At 55.3% G+C, this 19,857-nt stretch overlaps 1 protein-coding gene across 2 annotated transcripts in view; it reads right to left on the reverse strand.

Moving 5' to 3' along the window:
• Positions 1 to 19,857, reverse strand: part of POLE (DNA polymerase epsilon, catalytic subunit) — a 47,024-nt gene that overhangs the window by 22,130 nt on the left and 5,037 nt on the right. For both annotated transcript variants that reach the window (XM_059139640.1, XM_059139641.1), the window contains exons 7-26: positions 18,998 to 19,139; positions 18,775 to 18,855; positions 17,696 to 17,803; positions 17,275 to 17,385; positions 16,736 to 16,821; positions 16,334 to 16,453; positions 14,902 to 15,034; positions 14,697 to 14,810; positions 14,372 to 14,584; positions 14,007 to 14,114; positions 10,764 to 10,892; positions 10,586 to 10,688; positions 10,348 to 10,494; positions 9,816 to 9,961; positions 6,336 to 6,484; positions 5,094 to 5,186; positions 4,755 to 4,899; positions 2,401 to 2,558; positions 1,870 to 2,065; positions 594 to 808 (exon numbers count right to left, since the gene is read on the reverse strand). In XM_059139640.1, coding sequence (XP_058995623.1) covers positions 594 to 808; positions 1,870 to 2,065; positions 2,401 to 2,558; positions 4,755 to 4,899; positions 5,094 to 5,186; positions 6,336 to 6,484; positions 9,816 to 9,961; positions 10,348 to 10,494; positions 10,586 to 10,688; positions 10,764 to 10,892; positions 14,007 to 14,114; positions 14,372 to 14,584; positions 14,697 to 14,810; positions 14,902 to 15,034; positions 16,334 to 16,453; positions 16,736 to 16,821; positions 17,275 to 17,385; positions 17,696 to 17,803; positions 18,775 to 18,855; positions 18,998 to 19,139 — 2,697 coding nt within the window. The remainder of the gene's footprint in view (positions 1 to 593; positions 809 to 1,869; positions 2,066 to 2,400; positions 2,559 to 4,754; positions 4,900 to 5,093; positions 5,187 to 6,335; positions 6,485 to 9,815; positions 9,962 to 10,347; positions 10,495 to 10,585; positions 10,689 to 10,763; positions 10,893 to 14,006; positions 14,115 to 14,371; positions 14,585 to 14,696; positions 14,811 to 14,901; positions 15,035 to 16,333; positions 16,454 to 16,735; positions 16,822 to 17,274; positions 17,386 to 17,695; positions 17,804 to 18,774; positions 18,856 to 18,997; positions 19,140 to 19,857) is intronic.

Genomic DNA, 19,857 nt, shown 5'->3' on the forward strand with positions numbered 1-19,857 from the left:
CGTGCTCCCCCGTGAGGGGAATCAGCACCGCTCTGCTCGGGCCCTGCTGTGAGGGGACAGTCACCCACGTGCCTGTCTACAGGATGACAACTGCTATCCTTGCTCTTTCTTCCCAACCAGCGACGCCTCTAAAACCCGCACTTCCTGATTACGGTGAGTTTAAACGTCCTTCCGTGCACTGGCCATCATGCTCCTCACCTGCAAGCCGCCCGTTCTTACCTGTTGCCTGCTTTTCCTGTCCTCTTTCTCTTATTGCTATAAAAGAATTCTTTACTTTACTCTGTACGTAATTTGTTTCATTTTTTTAAAAGATTTTTTCATTTATTTATTTGACACAGAGAGAGCACAAGCAGGCGGAACAGGAGAGACAGAGGGAGAAGCAGACTCCCCACCAACGAGGGAGCCCAATGTGGGGCTCGCTCCTAGGACCCTGGGGTCATGACCTGAGCCGAAGGCAGACGCTTCACTGACTGAGCCCCCAGGCGCCCCGTCCTGCCCTTTCCAAGGAAGCTCAGCTTGCTACAAAGGGACAGACATTCCACAACAGACTCGAGCTTCCGAGCACCTGAGGCCTTAAGCTCGGGAACCCTCACCTCTCTGTGACGGGAGAGCCCTCGGGCTTCCGGGAGATGATGTAGCGGCAGCTCAGGCCCGCGTCCCTCACCATCTGGTCTCCCAGGAACTCAGCCAGGCGTTTGGCTGTGCTGATGGACGTGGACTTCTGCTCTCCATAATCTTCCAGCTTCCGAGACATGGAGCGGTTCTCCGAGATCAGCTCGAACAGCTCAGAGTCGGGCATGTTAGCCGCCTGAAGAGAGGCAACGGGCACACCGTGGCGCAGAAGGCAAGCAGCGCCCCCCCAGGCTCACCGGCAACAGCCCGCCCAGTCACTTGACTTTCTCCAGCCGTGCGACAGGGCTGCGTCACGCCAGCGAACAGGAACACTTACAAATCCAAATGCAAAACCCTAACTGCCGTGTCATTAAACTATGTGAGGACATTAAGAAATGTGTGAGCTATTAGTACCAAAGCTGGAGAAAAAGGGAAAAGACGGAACTGGCGATTTTTCTCCTGAAAGGAAGAGAAAATCAGGCAAAGGAGGAGTGAGGAGAGAGACAGCGCAAGCCGGAGAGCCGCAGACCGAGTGCGGAGCCGAGGCATTCCTCAGCAATGAGAAGTCAGGGAGCAAACAGCCCTAAGGGCTCCCACGCACATGCCCCTGACCTCGTGCCCCCGACATCCTGTAAGATTTGTTTGGCTCTTGTTTTGTGTGTTTTTCTCTCTTGGTGGTTACTCTCACGTGTGGGTCAACACGACAGAATAAGACAACACGCCAAGCTACCACAGCCCACAGAGCCAAGGAAGGCAGAATAATGTTCCAGAATATTCCAGTATCCCTTAGACTCAGAAAGTCTCCTCTTAGCAAATACCACAATAGAGGAGGGACGAGCACCCGTACAAAAGTGTTCGAGGAGACATTACAGCTGCGGAAACCATACACCTAACTGATGCCCGACAGCAGTAGACAGTCCTGGGAGCTACACAGCGCAAACACGACGAGACACAGGCCGAGCGGCAACAGCCAGAGAACGATGCTGTCCGTGAGAAGGCGCTGTTGAAGGGAAGCCGGCCCTGCTGTTTAAACCACGGAAACCCCACGCTCACTTACAGGGACTACAAGCATTGCGAGAAGCAAGGTTGACATGACCACTAGTACACTGTCCTACAGCTGCTTTTACTGCGCTATTTGTTTTCTTCAAAGCCTTCCATCACTGGACACGGGGGTCCCACTGACAGGGACTCCGGGAGGCACCGGAGCCAGGGACATGGGGGCCGTCTGCAGCCCAGGGAAGAGGAGGGGGGCCCTACCTTACTGTACAGCACATCCAGCCAGTAATCGGCCACCTTGGCGACAGAGCTGTACACTTCCTCTAGTGTGCTGCCCTTGAGGAAGGCCTCGAACACCGAGGACTGGAAGATCTTAATTAGCTGCAGCTCCCCTCGGCGTTTGATCTCAAAGCCCTTTAGCTCAGCCAAGGAGCCGTCCTCATTGAAGACCGCATACCTGGAATCACGGGCAAGCACGGCAGTGAACGGGAGCCCGGGAGGCTGGCTGCGTGCCACTGGCCCTCCGTCCGACCCTCCCCTCTGGCCTCCGTCGGGCGGCACACATCTCTCCACCCCAAGGCTCCTGCTTCTGACAGAATGACCAAAGGGCCTGCAGCCTATGGAACCAGAATCTAGCAGGTGGGGAGCAGAGGGGGCAGTATTATGTTTCCAAACTGAATCAAGAAGGTTAAAAAACTACGATTCCCATCTGGCCTCCTGGTCCACTTCCAAGATGGGTTAAGTCTCGTCCGTTCATTCTCTTCCCAAACACGATTCCTACAGGATTCCTACCTCTTCTTCAGTTTCTTGCCTTCTTCCTTGGAGGCTGGAAGGATCATGGCAAGGTAGGGTCCGTCAACCTCGAAAAAGATGCTGTTTTCTGAGCGGGTGACATAGCTGAGTGAGGACGGCTCGGTCAGCTCCTGGTACTGGTCGTTGGTGAAGCCTTCCTGCGAAGTGAGGGCAAGAGAGGCTGCCTCACTCCCCACCATTCTGGAAATGACAGCTGCCCTCTGCGGACCGGCTGCACCAGCGAACGGGGGCTCTTCTGTATAACAGACACCGCTCGGCCAGAGAAAGAGGTTAAGTTCTGACACCCGTCAGGCGGGGATGAACCAGAACGCATTCTGCTAAGTCTAGAAGCTTATACAGCTTGTTTCCATTCACAGAACATTCTGGAAAAGGCAGAATTATCACTGCAGAGAGAACAGACTGGGTGGCCAGAGTCTGGGGCTGACGATAAAGCAGCAGCTCTTGGAAACTGTTCTGTCCTGCTCTGGGGCAGTGGAAACAGGACTCTGTGTGGGTCAAAACCCACAGAACTGCACTCCACGAAGAGTGAATCTCCAGCCAGGATGCTGGGCAATCCCGAGAGGGACCGCAGCCTGGAAGACACAAGCCCAGCTGCATTCTGTGCAGAATCCCGCTGACGGGCCGACTCGTCACTCTGGCAAACCCTGTCCCGACGGGGTAGTACAGACCGAAGACAGACACACTACACACACATGCTGTGCTGTAGCCGCAAGTTCACTGCACGTGATGGCACAATCCCGAAGGCACTGTGCACACACACACTAGGGCCCAACAAATAAACACACCAGAGTGAGGGACAGGCTTCTCACCACAGGAAGACGTTACCAACGAGGAAGGGGACTAGCCTGGGGCTGGACAGGTGAGTGTGGACTCACATTTTCGGTTTTAAAGCGCACACGTAGAGAAATCAATCCAGATGCATGTGTGGACAAGGAAGGTGTCAGGGAAACACTCCCTCCTGGCTCAGCCACCGCAAGAGCTAGAAGCACTAACACCCAGCAGCAAGGAGCATCTGTACCTGACCGTGGTTTCCAACACTCTCCCCAGTAAAAGGAACCTGGCTCCTTAGAAAAACGGGACTGGGACTGGGGAAACTCAACATGAGGCTACAGCACCTTACAGGACCAGGAAGTATGAAAGTGTTTGCTAAAGAAAAAAAAAAAGCCCCAAACCACAGAACAGAGGCATGCGTCAAGAATACGTGGACAAGGGGCGCCTGGGTGGCTCAGTGGGGTAAGCCTCTGCCTTCGGCTCAGGTCATGATCTCAGGGTCCTGGGATGGAGTCCCGCATTGGGCTCAGCGGGGAGCCTGCTTCCTCCTCTCTCTGCCTGCCTCTCTGCCTCCTTGTGATCTCTGTCTGTCAAATAAATAAATAAAATCTTAAAAAAAAAGAATGAATACGTGGGCCAACGAGAAGGAGCCCCCAGCGGCCAGAGGAAGAAGTGCAGTCCAGAACCCAGCAGGACTCAACCAAGTGCGTCACTAAGCAGGGCTAAGTGGTCAAGGGTGATGGTGCTTCCCTACAGAAGGATTCCAAGTAATCCACGCGCCAGGAATGTGGGAGGGGAGAGCCACACAGAACCAGCAACAGACACTCAAACCAGGGAAGATCAGGGAGAGTCAGGACAGCTGCGTCCCCTCAGCGATCTCCCCAGCGTGCACGCGTGGCTCTGGTAGTTGAGCACGAGCCAGACGGCGCGACACCACCGCGGGGGTGTGGGCTGCATGACCCCACGAGACGCTTCTGCAGCAGCAGGAAGGTGGTGGGGGAGTGGGCGGGACGGGGAAGGGGAGGCCAGCAGGGCAGATCCCGACACTGGGCAGCAACAGGAGGAAACACAGGCCATACCACCTCATTCTAACGACAAAAACAAGACACGAATCTGAAGGAGAGGCCGGCCAGGACTCCTTGAAGACAGGGAGCTGCCAGCCTGGAGGGACCTGAGCAGACAGGACCCGCACGTCAGCACAGGGCCCGGGCCCGGGAGATGCAGGAGACACAAAGACTCCAGCTTGGTCACGGTGTGGTGTGAGCGTGGACGCCTTAGCTGCGAGCCACAGCGTACACAAACCTCTTAAGTCTGACACTACTTCAAAATAAAAAGTTACAAGCATTAGAGGAAGACTCACTCCAGCGTGAGCACCGCACTCTGTACGGACCCTCGGGCTCTAGGGAAGCTTGAACGGCACAAGCAGGCCGGTCTCGTGTTCAGAAGGGAACACACAAGCCTGAGAACCAACACAGTCCCCCTCCCAATCCCCATCAGAGTTGGGGGTGGTGCCAGGAATCCAGGCCCAGGGAAGCAGGCCCTCCCTGGAGACCCAGGCTCACCTTGACCATGATATTTAACATGGCCCCAGGGTAGGAAATGGTCAGCTTGGGCTTTTTTACACTGGTCGTCTTGATGACAAAGTTTTCAGGGAAGCTGTTGGGCAGGACGCACCATATTCCATCGGTGTCCAGCTCCAAGGGCCTCCTTTGGAGAAACAGAGAAACAAGGCCACATGGAGACCGGACCATGGCCTTCACGTAGGGAGAACCCAGTGTGAAGGTCCTTCCTGGCCGTGGACCCAGGAAACACAGTGCCCACCTGCTGACTCCCCAAGCCGCCCGCCCGCCTTCCCCTCCAGGCTATCCGCTCCCGGCAGCTGACCCGAGTGCGGCACTCACCCGATCTGCTCGATCAGCTCCCGCGCCTGCGTGATGATGTTGGCTCCCGTGAAACAGACGATGCCTGCCATCTCCATGGAGTACCAGCGAGCCCTAAGAAGGACAGTCATAGCCTGGGGAACCGATGGGGCTCCCTGAAAGGGTCACTGGAGGAGGTCAGGAGAAGGAAACCAAGAAGGGGACATCGAAGCAGGGCCAGAGAATCACTGAGGAACTGAGCTCAGGACTGGGGACAGTCCTCTGCCCTCCTTCTGGGCACAGGGCTGGGAGAGGCAGCAGACTGCCAGGGCAGCAGCTCCCTCACCACCAGCCCAGGTGGCCGCACATGAGCCTCTTCCACAGTGCCCTGCGCCATCTTGTGCCCTTGCCATCTCCCAGACCCCACGCTCATCCTAACTCCTCAGGGAAAACACAAGCCCTCGGGCGGCCTCGGCTTCCTGCCAGGCATCTGCCTTATTGCCTCCAAACAGGTCTCAGTGGAAGGCGTCAGGCGACCCGAGGCCCGACGCTCCTGCTCCTAGGACTCCACTCTAGCCCGGCTTCCCACTCCTCCTTCTCTGCCATCAAAAAAACACACAACAGGGGCCCCTGAGTGGCTCAGTCAGTTAAATGTCCGATGCTTGGTTTGGGCTGTCATCTCAGGATTGTGGGACCAAGGCCCACGCTGGGCTCCACGCTTAGCGGGAAGCCGGCTTGGGAATCTCTCTCCCTCCCTCTGCCCCTTCCCCTCTCCCACTGCACACACACGGGAGCACATGTACTCGCTCTCCGGAATAAATAAATAAATCTTAAAAAAAAAAAAAAGTAACAATAAATAAAATGACTTTCACTCGAACCTAATCCCCAGTGCCCCATGTTTCTCCTTCTCCCAAGCTGCCATGCTGACCCTCCCACAGGGACCCCTCCCCACAGTGCCCGGGCCTATATGACCCCCTCCCCCCGAGGCTCTCACCCACCATTCGGATCCCACCTCATCCCATGTGCACCAGAAACAGTGGACCCTGGCTTTAAGGACCCCCCACCAACACTGGCCTTCCTGACTGCTCAGACAGCTTCACACCCTGTATCAGTCACGCGGTGTGGCCCGGTGGCTGCCCAGACCCTCTCCATGGCCTCCATCCCAGAAACCCACTGGAAACTGCCAAGTCACCGTGCGCAGCCCAGGACAGGGAGACGACGTGTCTGCGGCTGCCCCCTCCCCTCCCACCCCAACCCCTCCCCGGCCGCGCCGCGGGAGCGCACCCTCTGCGCATGACATAGCCGTAGAAGGAGTTGAGGATGCACTTGTGCGCCAGCTGCAGGGAGTCGTACAGGACCTCCATGTTCCTGCAGCGCTTCACCTCGGCCGCGTCGCCCAGCTCCATGGCCGCGGAGAGCTTCTTTTTCCACACCTGGGGACCACACAGACACCGGTCACCTCCTCGGCTCTTCCAGCTCACGCTCCACGCAGTCAGTGGCCCAACGGTTTACGAGTTTGAAAATTTCAAATCTATAGAAAACTTCAAAATCCAATACAACGGAAGACCATAGCCGCGAGCAGAGAAACCACTGCTGACTCTTGGCCCCGTTTCCCTTTTCCCTTTTATTTATTTTTTTAAGATTATTTATTTATTTATTTGACACACAGAGAGGGTGTGTAGGCAGAGAGGCAGGCAGAGAGAGAGTGGGGGGAAGCAGGCTCCCTGCTGAGCAGAGAGCCTGACGCAGGGCTCAGTCCCAGGACCCTGAGATCATGACCTGAGCTGAAGCCAGAGGTTTAACCCACTGAGCCACCCAGGCGCCCCTAGGCCATGTTTCCTTATCCGTTCTCTGTATGGGCACAGCCAGCAGAAAGGCACAGACATCAGGACCCGGCCTCCCGGAGAGTCCAGCACACAATTCCTAGGGATAAAGACATATTACACACCACAGCGCTATTACGGCCCCCGAGAAACCTAACAAGGGTATGGGACCCACACATCCCTCCCAGGTCTGCACAACCTGCAACCCAGCAGCCAGGCCAGAACCACACCCTGGGCTCCCACGTGTCCCGACAAGCTGGTAACCCAGCACTGCCTGGTACAAGGCAGATGTCCTGAAAAGAGTTCTGGACACAAAGGAGCTTTTATTTCTTGTGAAATCAACAAGAAGAAGACACGACGGCAACCCACTTGGACAACTCAGACTTGGGGCAACGTCAGCCTCCTGGGACGAAAGCCGGAACACAGCAGTGAGCGAAAAAACAAACGAACCCCACGTCCGAGACCAGCAACAGAGGAAGGGGCGTCACGACACCCAAGAAGCCCAGGGGCTCCCATTATCATCCTGTTATTCAGTGCGACCCTGACTTAACGCATGGACAAGCTGAGTTACAGGTCTTCTCCAACAGAACTCAGAAGCCGCTGACGCAGAGAGCAAAGTGCACCAATAAAGACAACATCTCAGCGTTACAAATGACTCATAAGCCTATTGACGGACCAACACCTGCTTATCGGATCCCCTAGCATGTTAGGAGAAGATAAACTCGATGAAGAGAACCAAAGACCTTACACTATTCTAAATGGTTGCAACGGAAATGTTGTCTTCGCCGTGATGGTCATTACACAGGATTTTGTCAAAATCCACAGAACCGCCACATAGAGGGTGACCAGCACGGATACTAAGGGCACCTGCCCTCGCCCCTGCCCAGGCTGCACGTCTGCCCCTGCTCGCTAACGTGGATGCTGTCACAGTGGCCAAACAGTTGACGCTTCCCTTTCTGCTTGAGAACGTCTCACCTTCACTCCCCTGGCTGATCAAACAGACAATAAACACCTGGAATGAATGAAAGGCTCTCCAGATTTTGAATGAGACGAGAAGCCATGGATCACGAATGCTGGGCGTGGGAGTGCCAGACCCCAGTCCCACCCAGGGCCAGCCCAGAGGGGCACATGGTGACACCTGGCCTTCACACCCACAGGCCGCACCTCCTGAGATGCTGAGCCCAAAAGACACCGCTGGAGGACATCTCCCCCAGGACGTGGGTGAGATGACACGGGCAGATTTGCTCTCCCTGCTTCACTGCGGTGGAGCAAGTCTTCACCAGCAGGAACTGCAGGGTGGGTTTCCGTGATGGGACTGGCTGTGCCGAGGCCGAGATGCCCCAGGATGAGGGGCCAGGCCTGTCTGTGTTAACCGGACTGAGGGTAACGGGAGCTACTCAAGAGGCCCCTAGTAAGAGCAACCGACAAAGAATCACGGGGGAGGCTGTAAATATTCCACTCAACTCCCCATCCCATGCAGAACAACTGAGCTATGCACTGAATGCCTACTATGCAGCAGCCTCCAAAGAACAAAGAATGAGACAGACGCACTCACCGCACTCTGAGTCCCTGTCCCAGGAGAGACACGTAACCACGAAACTTCAGTTACTTAACTGAAACAAAATGAGACGCTGCTGCAGCTCCTCTAAACGCTGAAAACAGAATGCCCCTAAGACCCAGCAATGCCACGGGGCACACACTCTGAAGACCTGAAAGCAGGGACCTAAGAAGGTATCTGTACCTCTACATTCACAGCAGCCAAAATGTGGACGCGGCCTAGCACCATGGGCAGGCGAAGAATGAACAGAATGTGGGGCGCACACACAGCGGGCCACCACTCAGCCTCAGAAGGAAGGGACTTCGGACCCCGGCCTCAGCATGGATGAAGCTTCAGGACTTGATGCTGAGGGCAATGAGCCGGTCATCGTCAGACGCTGCATGATCCCACCTCCCAGGGGGCTCTAGAGGTTAAACCCCGAGACAGAAAGCAGGACAGGGGGGTGACTGTTCCATGGGTGCAGTGTTAGTCCTGTCAGATGAAGAGTTCTGGAGAGCGATGGGGGAGGCCACACAACTGTGGGGATGTCCCCAGTGCCGCAGAACTGGGTTGGGTTCTAGGTTATGTCTATCTTACCACAAAAAACCACCAGGGGCACCTGGGTGGCTCAGTGGGTTAAGCCACTGCCTTCGGCTCAGGTCATGATCCCAGGGTCCTGGGATTGAGCCCCGCAGCGGGCTCTCTGCTCTGCGGGGAGCCTGCATTCCCCTCTCTCTCTGCCTGCCTCTCTGCCTACTTGTGATCTGTGTCAAATAAATAAATAAAATCATTTAAAAAAAAAAAAAGAAACCACCAAAAAAGGTAGTAACAGTAAAATGTGATAACAAGAGTCTATCCGAGCGGGGGCCTTACTGAGTCTGGGGGTGAAAGGACTTTCAGAAGAAAGACCCCCATTCGCTCAAGTGTGAAACTACTGTTTGTTATGACCACTGAGGTGTGGCCGTGGAGCCTCCCAGAGCCTCCCGGATTAAGCCATCTAGAAACCCTAGAAATCGCGCTCCCAGCCCTCCCGTCAGAGGCGGGAAACTAAATGCCACATCGTGCAGCCGGTTTCTGCCCCAGCTGCTCACCACCCCCCAGCAGGGGACGCAGCTCGGTCCCAGTAAAATTTTACTTATAAGAGGCCCGTCCAGCCATAGTGTGCTGACCTCTGCTCTAAATAAATCCTTCGAAAGCAATCATTGGGAAAATTTTCGAGGCCTCAGCCTTCAGTTCTTCAAAGTGAGAACAAATGTGCTCTCATTACTTTGCACACGCAGGAGCACCCCAAAGACGGGAGCCCCACGTCCTCGGTGGGGCGGTCACCACTGTCCAGACAGCAGCAGCAAGGATTCTCATCTCAGAATCTAGACTCTGCTCGGACCTCGCAAAGGGCAGACGCACCTTGTGGAGACCCTTGAACTCATAGCGCCTGTCTCGGAAGGCGCGCACCGTGTCCACGTAGAAGGAGTTCTCCCGCTGGCAGATGGTGGTGAGGCGCTCCTCCACCCGGGTCACGTGGATCTTCTTGTACGCCTTCCGGCAGTAATCTGAGCACCGGCGAGCGCAGGGGAGCGTGAGAGACTGCACAGTGGGTACCAGCCCTCCTGGGCAGAGCCCAAGAAAGCCAGGAAGCAACAGACGCCAACAAGCGCAGCTTTCTAGCCTGGCACAAAGGAGCAGAGGCATCCAGAAGATGCGTGCTGGTTTATCCTATTATGGGACAGCCCCAGGGTGACCGGGCTGAACTCCCCAAGAGCATAGGAAGGAGAGATCACCTTCTGAAGGAGAAATAAAGAAAGGCTGCAGGAAGAAGCGGTTCACAGTGATCCCTCCTAGTGCAACATCCAGTCTAACGGACCCCAGGCTGGGACGTCCCCGCATGGCCCCACAGAGGCCCACGTGGGGGGAGGAGCCGCGTCCGGCAGCCGCTCACCTGCGAGCCTCCGCTTCTCGTATTTGGCCTGCTCCTCGCGGGACAGCTCGTGAAAGGCCCGCGCTGGGCCGTCTGCAGTCAGGGGAGGGAACTTCTCTGACTCCAGCTGGTGCTGGATCCGATGGTACTCGCTGCGGCTGGCTGGCACTGGGAGGGTGACAGAGGGGAGTCCGTGCCTGGGACCTGTGCGCCTGCTCGCCGCCCGGCCACCCTGCCGCTGCTCTGGGGCCACACTCACTGAACTCGCCCCTCCACTGCCAGGCCATCTTCCGCTGGCAGTCTGCTCCCGGCTTGTTGAAGTCACAGGCAGCGCAGGTGGCCTCGTCCACCACAGCAGAGGGCTGCGGCGGGACAAGAGGGGGTCAGTCAGGGCCTGTGCAGAAAGAGCTCGACTCTGATGGGGGAATCGGTCTCACCTGCAGGCGGTTTGTCAGGATTATGTTGGGGTACATGGCCCCCACGTCCAGGTGATAGATAAGGGGACACTCTATTCTGTTTGGAACATCTTTCAGGGAGATGAGCTTGCTCTTAATCTGATCACACACCTAGGAGAAAGGACAAAATAGTGACGGCTAAGATGAAAACTCTAGAGTGTATGGACTGTCACAAAACGAGCACCATGGATCCCAGAAGGACGGCAGATGATGGTCACCAAAACGTGGAGGTATGGGAGCCTCGTGAGACAGAGCCCTGAGGAGGACAGCATCTCGGGGTGCAGCAGCCGCTACCCCGGGGGACCTGTTGGGGCTGGGAGCACTGTGGAAGACCGTCTGCGACCTTGCATGACAGAGCCGTGTGCAGCGAGTGAGGAACTGGGCTGGTGTATCAACAGCCCTCTTCCTGGGGGCTGTCCGCAGCTGCATGGTGAGGGCATGGGGCACCCCAGCCTCAGTAACTCCTCACCCGACAGATGACAAGGCTCAAGAGATTAGCGGGGCTCTATCAGGGGTCCCCACAGCCCAAGTGCTATGCTCTGAGCCCCCATGCTAGACGGTCTCCAGCATTACTCCACGGGCTGGTCCCTCCAGTCTGCAGTCCAGGAGCCCTCCGGCCAAGGAACCACATAACAAGGGACCCCAGGCCAGAAACCGCATCAAAGTACTGACAGCACTGACAGGCCACCTGAGAGTCCCGGCTGAGCATAAGTTCACGTTCCAAATTGCTGAGCACGGAAGGAGCACCCCCATGACCCCCATGACCGAGAGCAGACTCCGGAGGAGGAAGCCCCGAGAGACAGAGAACAAATCTCCTAGAGCAAACGCGGGAAAACGAGCATGAATAAAAACACTAAAGACCAAAACTCTAAAACAAAAGAGAACAGTTTAAAAAAAAAAAGCAGCACATCAGAAAAAAACCCCAACAGAGCCTTCAGAAATGGAAATATGGTCCTAAAAGAAGTCACTGCAGGGGCGCCTGGGCAGCTCAATGGGTTAAAGCCTCTGCCTTGGCTCAGGTCACGATCCCAGGACCCTGGGATCGAGCCCCACCATTGGGCTCTCTGCTCAGCGGGGAGCCTGCTTCCTCCTCTCTCTCTCTGCCTGCCTCTCTGCCTGCTTGTGATCTCTCTCTGTCAAATAAATAAATAAAATCTTCAAAAAAAAAAGAAGTCACTGCAATGATGTAAGGCTAGCGCGAACAGGCTCCTGATGGGCACGAATTCTCATCCACTCCCCAAAATGTAACACTGAGTTAAATCAGAGCACAGACAGGGACTTAACTGAAAAGTTCATTCTGCACAAAACATACACAACACCAAGGAACACAACCCCCAAATTTGAGAACGAGCATATCCACAAGTTAATCTAATAACTCAGCAAACCTCTGTGAAGGACCAGGTAACAAATACTTTAGGTTTTGTGGCGACACATTCTGTCACACGTTCTTCTGCGTGCGTGTGTGTGCGCGCGCGCGCATGTGTGTATGTATACACAGCATCTTAAAAACCGTAAAAACCATTCTTGGGCTGCTGGCTGCATGGGTGTCGTGGGCCAGTTTGCCCACCGCTGCTTTAGTCCATCAGGAGTGAACGGAAACACAGCTAAACAGACCCAAGACTAGCCAGGAGAGTAGCCCCCTTTTTTATGAAATATGTTAAATTTGATAGTCATATGAGAAAAATCACTTGAATGCAAAATTGCCCTTAGTATTAAAAAGCTCTTTAAAGCCCTCCAAAGGGGCACCTGGGTGGCTCAGTTGGTTAAGCAACTGCATTATCTGCAGTTGGTGGACGAGGCCACCTGCTTGGGGCACGAACCTGGAGTCCCAGGATTGAGTCCTGCATCGGACTCCCTGCTTGGCAGAAAGTCTGCTTCTCCCTCCGACCTCTCCCCTCCCATGCTCGCTCTCTCTCAAATAAATAAATAAAATCTTTAAAAAAAATAATAACAAAAATACAAAAATAGAACTAAAACCCTCCAAAGAAGCCAAGACAAAAAACAAACCAGAAACTGTAAGAAGCCATGACTCAAAGGAGCGTTACCTATTGTACAGAACAGGACATACTAGAAGCATTAATACCTTCTGTTCCTAACTGAATTCTAGGCAAATGAATCATGAGGAGAACAGTCCCTCCACCTTCCACTCTGAAATGCTAACAGTGAGGGAGAAGCGAAGAGGCAGCGTTCCCAGAGGACACGCCCCACACCACCATGACCCCAGCTGGAACCTCCCGTCCGCATCACGGGGACAAGATGGTCCCTTAGAAACAAAGCGATAGGCCTGTTACCCTTTTCCTAAGGACGCCGGGCTGCCCTTTAGAACATTCTGGAGACAGCGCGTGAGCCACACTCCACATCCTCCAGGAGCCCGGAGTCTGGAGGCCTCTGCTCAGCACACCCTGGTTTCATTCACGTTGCCCCTTCTCCAACTTCAAAGTGGTGTCCGTTCCTTCTGAGGCACTAACTCACATCGGGATTCGGGCCTGGATGCGCCTCACAGGTCGTGCTCTGAGAGCTCCTGAGGCATACGGCAGCCGGAGCAGACAACAGCTACACGGCACTTCCCAGCTGGCAGACGACGCAAACACATTCTCATTTGAATTCTGTCTAGTGAGTCTGGTACAAGATGTTTCTTGAGATCAATCCTAAAACTGGTAGAAACTCCAAACCACGAGTCGCTCAACAAGCCACAGTGCTGAGCAGGGCCAAACAGCCACGCCGGAGAAGGGCTCCGCCCGAAGACTGGGACCTGCAGGCCTGGGGCACGCCGACGGTGGTGCTTTCTAGCCCTTACGTGACGGGAGTTACATTTGCTGTGTTCTACTCTGTCCCTGTAGGAACGGACTCAGCACTTTGAAAGTGTCCTCAACAACAAAACATAAAAACCAATGGCTCCCCGCTGCCTACAAAGTAAAGTCCAAACAATCTGGGCTCCCGACCCAGCCCTGCCCCCTGGCCCAAACCCGCCCAGCACAATGTTCCAAGAATCAGGTCACCAGCCCTCCGCCTCCTGGTGACACTCTCCTACCTCCCTGGGTTGGAGACCACCCGCGACCACCACACTGTCCTGTCCCTCCCCCAAGCAGACCCACACCTGTGTCCTCCCTCTCAGGGATCAAGTACCAGCACCCAGCAGGGACACACCAAACACACTACAGAAAGAAGCCAGTCTCCCAGGCAGGGCACGTGATGACGGCTTCTCCCGGCCCCGTGGAGCGTTACCTCTTGGAAGTTGGTGACCTCCTCCATGGGCACCTTTTCCTCTTCCTCGATGGCATGACGCATGGTCTTCTCCACCCGCTGCAGCAGGAAGTCAAAGGCAGCAGGATTCTAGCACAACGACCGAGAGGACACGAGTGAGACGGGACATGCCATCACGCCAACCAGTCTACCTCAGGCAGGACGGGACACCGCGGGGAACACCCCAGAGGAGCTGAGCGCCTGCCCCGCAGCGCCTCTGCCAAGGGCAGGCTAAACAGAGGAGGTCTGATGGGCCACCGGGGAGGAGAGCGGTCAGGGTTGGCTGCAGCCCTCGCCACTTCTGGGCCCCACCAAGCATTCGGCGGGAAGACCAGGGAAGGGCTCACCATCCTGAACCGGCAGGGGATGTCGCTGCGAAACACGCCTGACTCGAGGGCCTCCACGTGGCCACCCACGTAGGTCTCGGCGTCTAGCACATGACCGTCATCCGTCAGCTTGTTGAACTCCTGCTCCTGCTTGTTGGGGAAGATGATGTTGGCGTGGAAGGCTTGCACCATCAATAAGGCCTCACACAGCGTCCCGGAGCCCTTCCGCAGCACCTACGGGGGGAACCAGGCTTCAGACCACAGCCGCATCCACACCAGCGGCTGGGCGCCAGCGCCCTCGGGCAGCGTGCGGAGAACGGCTCATGGGGCCACGAGAGGCACTGACCTCGTCGGGCTCCATGGGGATAATGGTGCAGAGGGCGAATATAAAGGGATGGACGTACTTCATGTACAGGTAGTACGTGGCCACCGCGTCTGACACGGAGTACGTGGCCAGAGTCTGAGGAGAGAACATCAGAGAGTAAGAGCCACGAGGAGCCCCGGAGGCCCCGCGGCAAGTGCAAGGGGGCACAGTGAGGAGATGCACGTGCCTGGGGCTGCTCGGTGGCCATCCGGCACATGTCCTCGGGGTCCAGCTCCACGGGGTCATAGCCCAGCTTGGCTTTGGCAGCCGCCTTGAGGTTGTGGCTGCCCACAGGAAGGTAACTGTCCCGCTTCACCCACCTGAGAACCAGAACGAGAGCCAAGTCAGAGAGGACTCGGAGACGAAGCCCAAGAACCGGGAGAGGGGCAAAGCTGCACGCACCCCAGACAGTCCTAACGGCGCCCCGAAGATCTCCTCCGAGACCACACAGGGAGCACACCCCACGAAGCCTTTCACCCGGATCCGGTCAACCTTGCAGATGAGCCCACAAAGGTGAGGAAAGGCGAGCGCCGGTCCGCCAAGCCCCACGGCCTCCCTCCTCCCTGCCCTCCTCCCTGAGGGAGAAAGACAAAGGTGAGCGGGCGGGACCCCGCACCCCCGGCCTCCCTCCGGCCCTCCAGCTCGTCCTGGGGCTGCTTCTACTTTGCGCTGCGCTCCCCCTCCCTCAGACCCTATTTCCGAGCTCCTATTCTCTCCTTCCACGGTCCCTTCCACGTGGAAACTAGAAGCACCCTGTGCCCCTCGCCCCGGGCCCGTCTCCATGTCCGCCCGTCAACTCAGTCCCATGGCCAACAGTGTCCCTGGCAGCCACAGCCCCTCATGAATGCAACTAGCCTCAGCTCCCTCAGCCTCTGCACTCTTCACTCCTGCCATGCTCCGCCCCAGAAATGCCCCGTCACCTCGCAGTACTGCCACCTCCTCTGAGAGCGCCCACCTGTCCTTTTACCTCTGTCGCCCTGCCCCATGTGAAGGGGTTCCCAGGCCTGCTGAGAAGCTGAGCCCTGCTCCCCCAGAGGCCCACCCCAAACCCTGTGCCTCATGTGCCTCTGCCCCCCATTCATGGATCCCCCAATCCTGCCCTCATTACGACTCGGCCTACCCACTGCAACCCACGCACCATGACGCCAGGGCTGCAGAGAAAACAGACCAAGTGTGTCAATGGCTCCCCAGAACTCACCTCTCCACAGGGTACAGGAGGCTCATAAGACCGCCTTTCTCTCCTGCCTTCCCTCTCAGCACTCGGAGCCCCCTTGAATGCCTCTCTCCAGGCTGGACACCCCTGGTGCAGCACCCCCACCTTTGTGGAGGGCTCCCACTGCACCAAGGCCTCACCCACCTGGCCTTTCTGCTCTGGCTTCCCCACCAGGCCTGACGCTAACGTGGTTGTTGGTAGAAGGGATAGCGAGCCCACGTAAAAGACAGCACATCCCCAGACCCAGCCAGAGCCGCCCACCGTCCCGAAGGCAGTGGGAGCTACTTCTCAGAAGCCACCCTTCCCCGTCAAAGGGAGGGGGACAGGGCCAGTACGTGCAAGAAGGAACTCCGGACCCCGTCCCAGAAAGCCCTCCTGCAGCAGTGCAGCGAGCTGCCAGGCCTACCTGAGACAGTCCATGTGGATGCACTGGGACGCCTTGTACTCCCCCTGGCTGTCCTTCTGGAACCCGATCTCCTGGTACATGTTCAGTCCGTGGACCGCTGCTCTGGCCTCCACAAACGGCCTAGGGATGAGGGCAGACAGACGGGCACGTGGCAGTCATCCTTTAGCTCCCTCAGAGACAGGAGACTGCCCCCAGCGGACCCCAAGCGGACCCAGGAACCCCCACACCCACTTCTCAAACAGTGCGAGGTGCTTCTTGGGCTGCCAAGCAGGCCCTCTTACCCTCCCTCCTCTCCCACTTTCTTCCCATCTCGACCGCTTGTAACTGAGCACATCTACACCCCCGTGCAACGCCCCCTCCCAAACACATTGGAGTGACCCGCAAGCAAGACGTCACACTTACCAGTCAAAAAAGTCCCCGTTGTAGGTGACCATGATGGTGGGTTTGGTCTCCTGGACATGTTCAAACCATCTCTGGAGTAGATGAACCTAAATCCAATAATGATTCTCGGCTGTCAGAGGATTGCTGCTTCTCTTCGAGCCGTTACCTAACACCCCTCCTACAGGTCAGGAAGCTGTCACCGTGTCATTCCCGCAGCCGCCCCTGCCTCCAGTGTGGACAGGGACCCCACTAAACACCCTGTGCGGGCGACCACGCAGGCTACGTGCACACCAAGTCTGCCTCCTCCTGTTTCACCCCAGATACCAGCAGTATCCCGAAAGACACCTCTTTTTTCCCTTTAAAGATGTTATTTTCCCACAAAATAAAACCGAGAACTAGAGAGAGAACACGAATGGGGGAGACAGAGGAGAAGCAGGCCCCCACCTCACTGGGAGCCCGACGCAGGGCTCGACCCCCAGACCCTGGGATCATGATCTGAGCCGAAGGCAGACGCGTAACGACTGAGCCCCCCCGGCAACCCACCAAGGGCACCTCTTTACCTCATCGGGTTCATTGAAGACACAAAAAGGTCCTTCATACTCTGGTTTGGGGGTGAACTCGAAATCTTCAACATCTTCAGAAACGATCTCCCTGTTGGTGATGAGGTAGCCCTGGGAAGTACGTGAGCCATCGGCACGAGTTAGGACACATAAAGCCAAAACACACCTCTTCACTCTTGGCCCAGAAGCTCCTGCTGCAGCAATCTGCAGCAACGGGAAGTCACCCCGGCTCCCCCAAGAAGAGCCCTGAGTGTCTCAAGCTTCTATTGGAAGGACCATGGCTTGTTTGTTCACTTTCCAGGACTCGACTCACTAATTTTTCACCCAAAATACAGGAAACACAGGGGGATGCTGCCCTGATTTAGAGACTAGACAAGGTTCCTGCTCCTGTGAAACATACATCCCGAAAGGTACCACTTACCTGACCATCAATCATATACGAAATCATCATAATCTGGTCAGTCTCAGCATCGGGAAACTTGAGGGGCAGTTTGGTGGTCTCAATGTCAAATGCCAAAACCACAGGGTCCTGCGGGGACACAATGTCTCATTAAATTGGACAGAAAGCAAGCCAAGCTCTAGAGATCCCAAACGTCTTCCCAACACCTGCCACCTCCACCCCTGCCTCCAGCTGCTAAAGGAGTCCTGCTGCCCCAGGGAGAGGTTCCAGAAGAAGTGAGACCAGCATTCTGGGGTTGACTGAGCTGTATCAAGAATGCCACGATTCACTGCTGGTACAAAAACTTAAACACATACAAGTGGTTAGAGCATGAGAGGAAAATCCTAGGATTATAGAACACCTGAGTCTCGACGTGCGTGAAAATGCGTGACCTTGTTTTGACCTTTGTGACAACCCAGAGACGGCTTCGTGGTACAGAGATGACATCTCTGTTTTGGATATGAGCAAAGAGCAATGCAGAATCGCCCAAGAACACAGAGCCATCCCTGAACCAAGGCCTTCCGGTCGTGAATCCATTTTCAACACACCACTTTGCTCTCAGCAGCCCAAAATGGAAGTCAGCACTTTCCCTCAAATGTTCAGATCCAGCCCAGCTCAAACACGGACATCACATGGGGATACATAAGCACAGGGTGAAAATTATGCTTGGTCAGAAATAGGTGTCTGTGGGGCTCAGTCGTTAAGCGTCTGCCTTTGGCTCAGGTCCTGATCCCAGGGTAACCGGGATGGAGCCCCGCATCGGGCTCCCTGTTCCACGGGAAGCCTGCTTCTTCCTCTCCCTCTCCCCCCTTGTGTTCCCTCTCTCACTGTCAAATAAATAAATAAAATCTCTCTGTCTCTCTGTCAAATAAATAAATAAAATCTTAAAAAAAAGAAAAAAAGAAAAAGACCCCAAAAAATTTTTTTCTACATTTTTAAGAAAGTACCTAAGGGAAAAGAAGAAAACAAATCTCTGAATCAAATTCATCCTTCAGCACTGAATGAAATCTCTCCAGAAACAAGTGGAAAGCCAGGACGGAGGAAATGCAAGCGGTACTCACAGGTCGTTCAACAAGGTCATCTCGTCGGGTGATTTCCACGGGAAAGGCACTTCCTCGGTATCTGACATTGTACCAGTGAGCCTGCGGGATGGGGAGCACGTTAAGAAAAAGCTCTGCGTCTGTCCCGGGAGGTGTATCTGTATGTACAGTAAATCTGTATGGATTTATCCTTCCAGGGTCACTGCCCGACTGTCCGGTTGCCCAAAAGGCATGGCCCACTTACCACGTGGATCTTCAGGTCAATGGAGAGGCGGATGTGGTAGGGCACGTCATACTCCCGCATGTCTACAATGTTGTCCCACTGGTCAGTGACCTTCTTGGAGGCTTCCTCTTCATCAATAACCACACTGCTCCCTTGCAGGACACTGCAAAACAGAGAAGGCCAGCTTACTCAACTACACTCTGCTTGGGGGTGGAACAGGAACGAAGACCACAGCCCACGTGGAGTAAACACAGAAGGTAAATCGAGGTGGCAGCGTGCCCAGACAGGCTCTTCTTAAGAGAATGACCTCGGATGACACCTTCCTCTAAGCAGCAGACCAGATAGGAAATTTCATGCACACTTAGGACATGTATTTTATAGGATATAAGATAAAAATTTTAAAAATTGGGGTGTCTGAGTGGCTCAGTGGGTTAAAGCCTCTGCCTTTGGCTCAGGTCATGATCCCCGTATCCTGGGATCGAGCCCCCCATCAGGCTCTCTGCTCAGTGGGGACTCCTCTCTCTCTGCCTACTTGTGATCTCTGTCAAATAAATAAATAAAATCTTTTTTTTTTTTTTTAAGATTTTATTTATTTATTTGACAGAGAGATCACAAGTAGGCTGAGAGGCAGGCAGAGAGAGAGAGAGAGGAGAAAGCAGGCTCCCTGTTGAGCAGAGAGCCCGATGTGGGGCTCGATCCCAGGACCTTGGGATCATGACCGGAGCCAAAGGCAGAGGCTTAACACACTGAGCCACCCCGGTGCCCCAGTAAATAAAATCTTAAAAAAAAAAAAAATGGGGGCACCTGGGTAGCTCAGTCATTAAGCATCTGCCTTTGGCTCAGGTCACAATCGCAAGGTGCTGGGATTGAGTCCCGCATTG

This window comes from Mustela lutreola, chromosome 11, assembly GCF_030435805.1.
Source record: "Mustela lutreola isolate mMusLut2 chromosome 11, mMusLut2.pri, whole genome shotgun sequence".
NCBI classification, from domain to species: Eukaryota; Metazoa; Chordata; class Mammalia; order Carnivora; family Mustelidae; genus Mustela; species Mustela lutreola.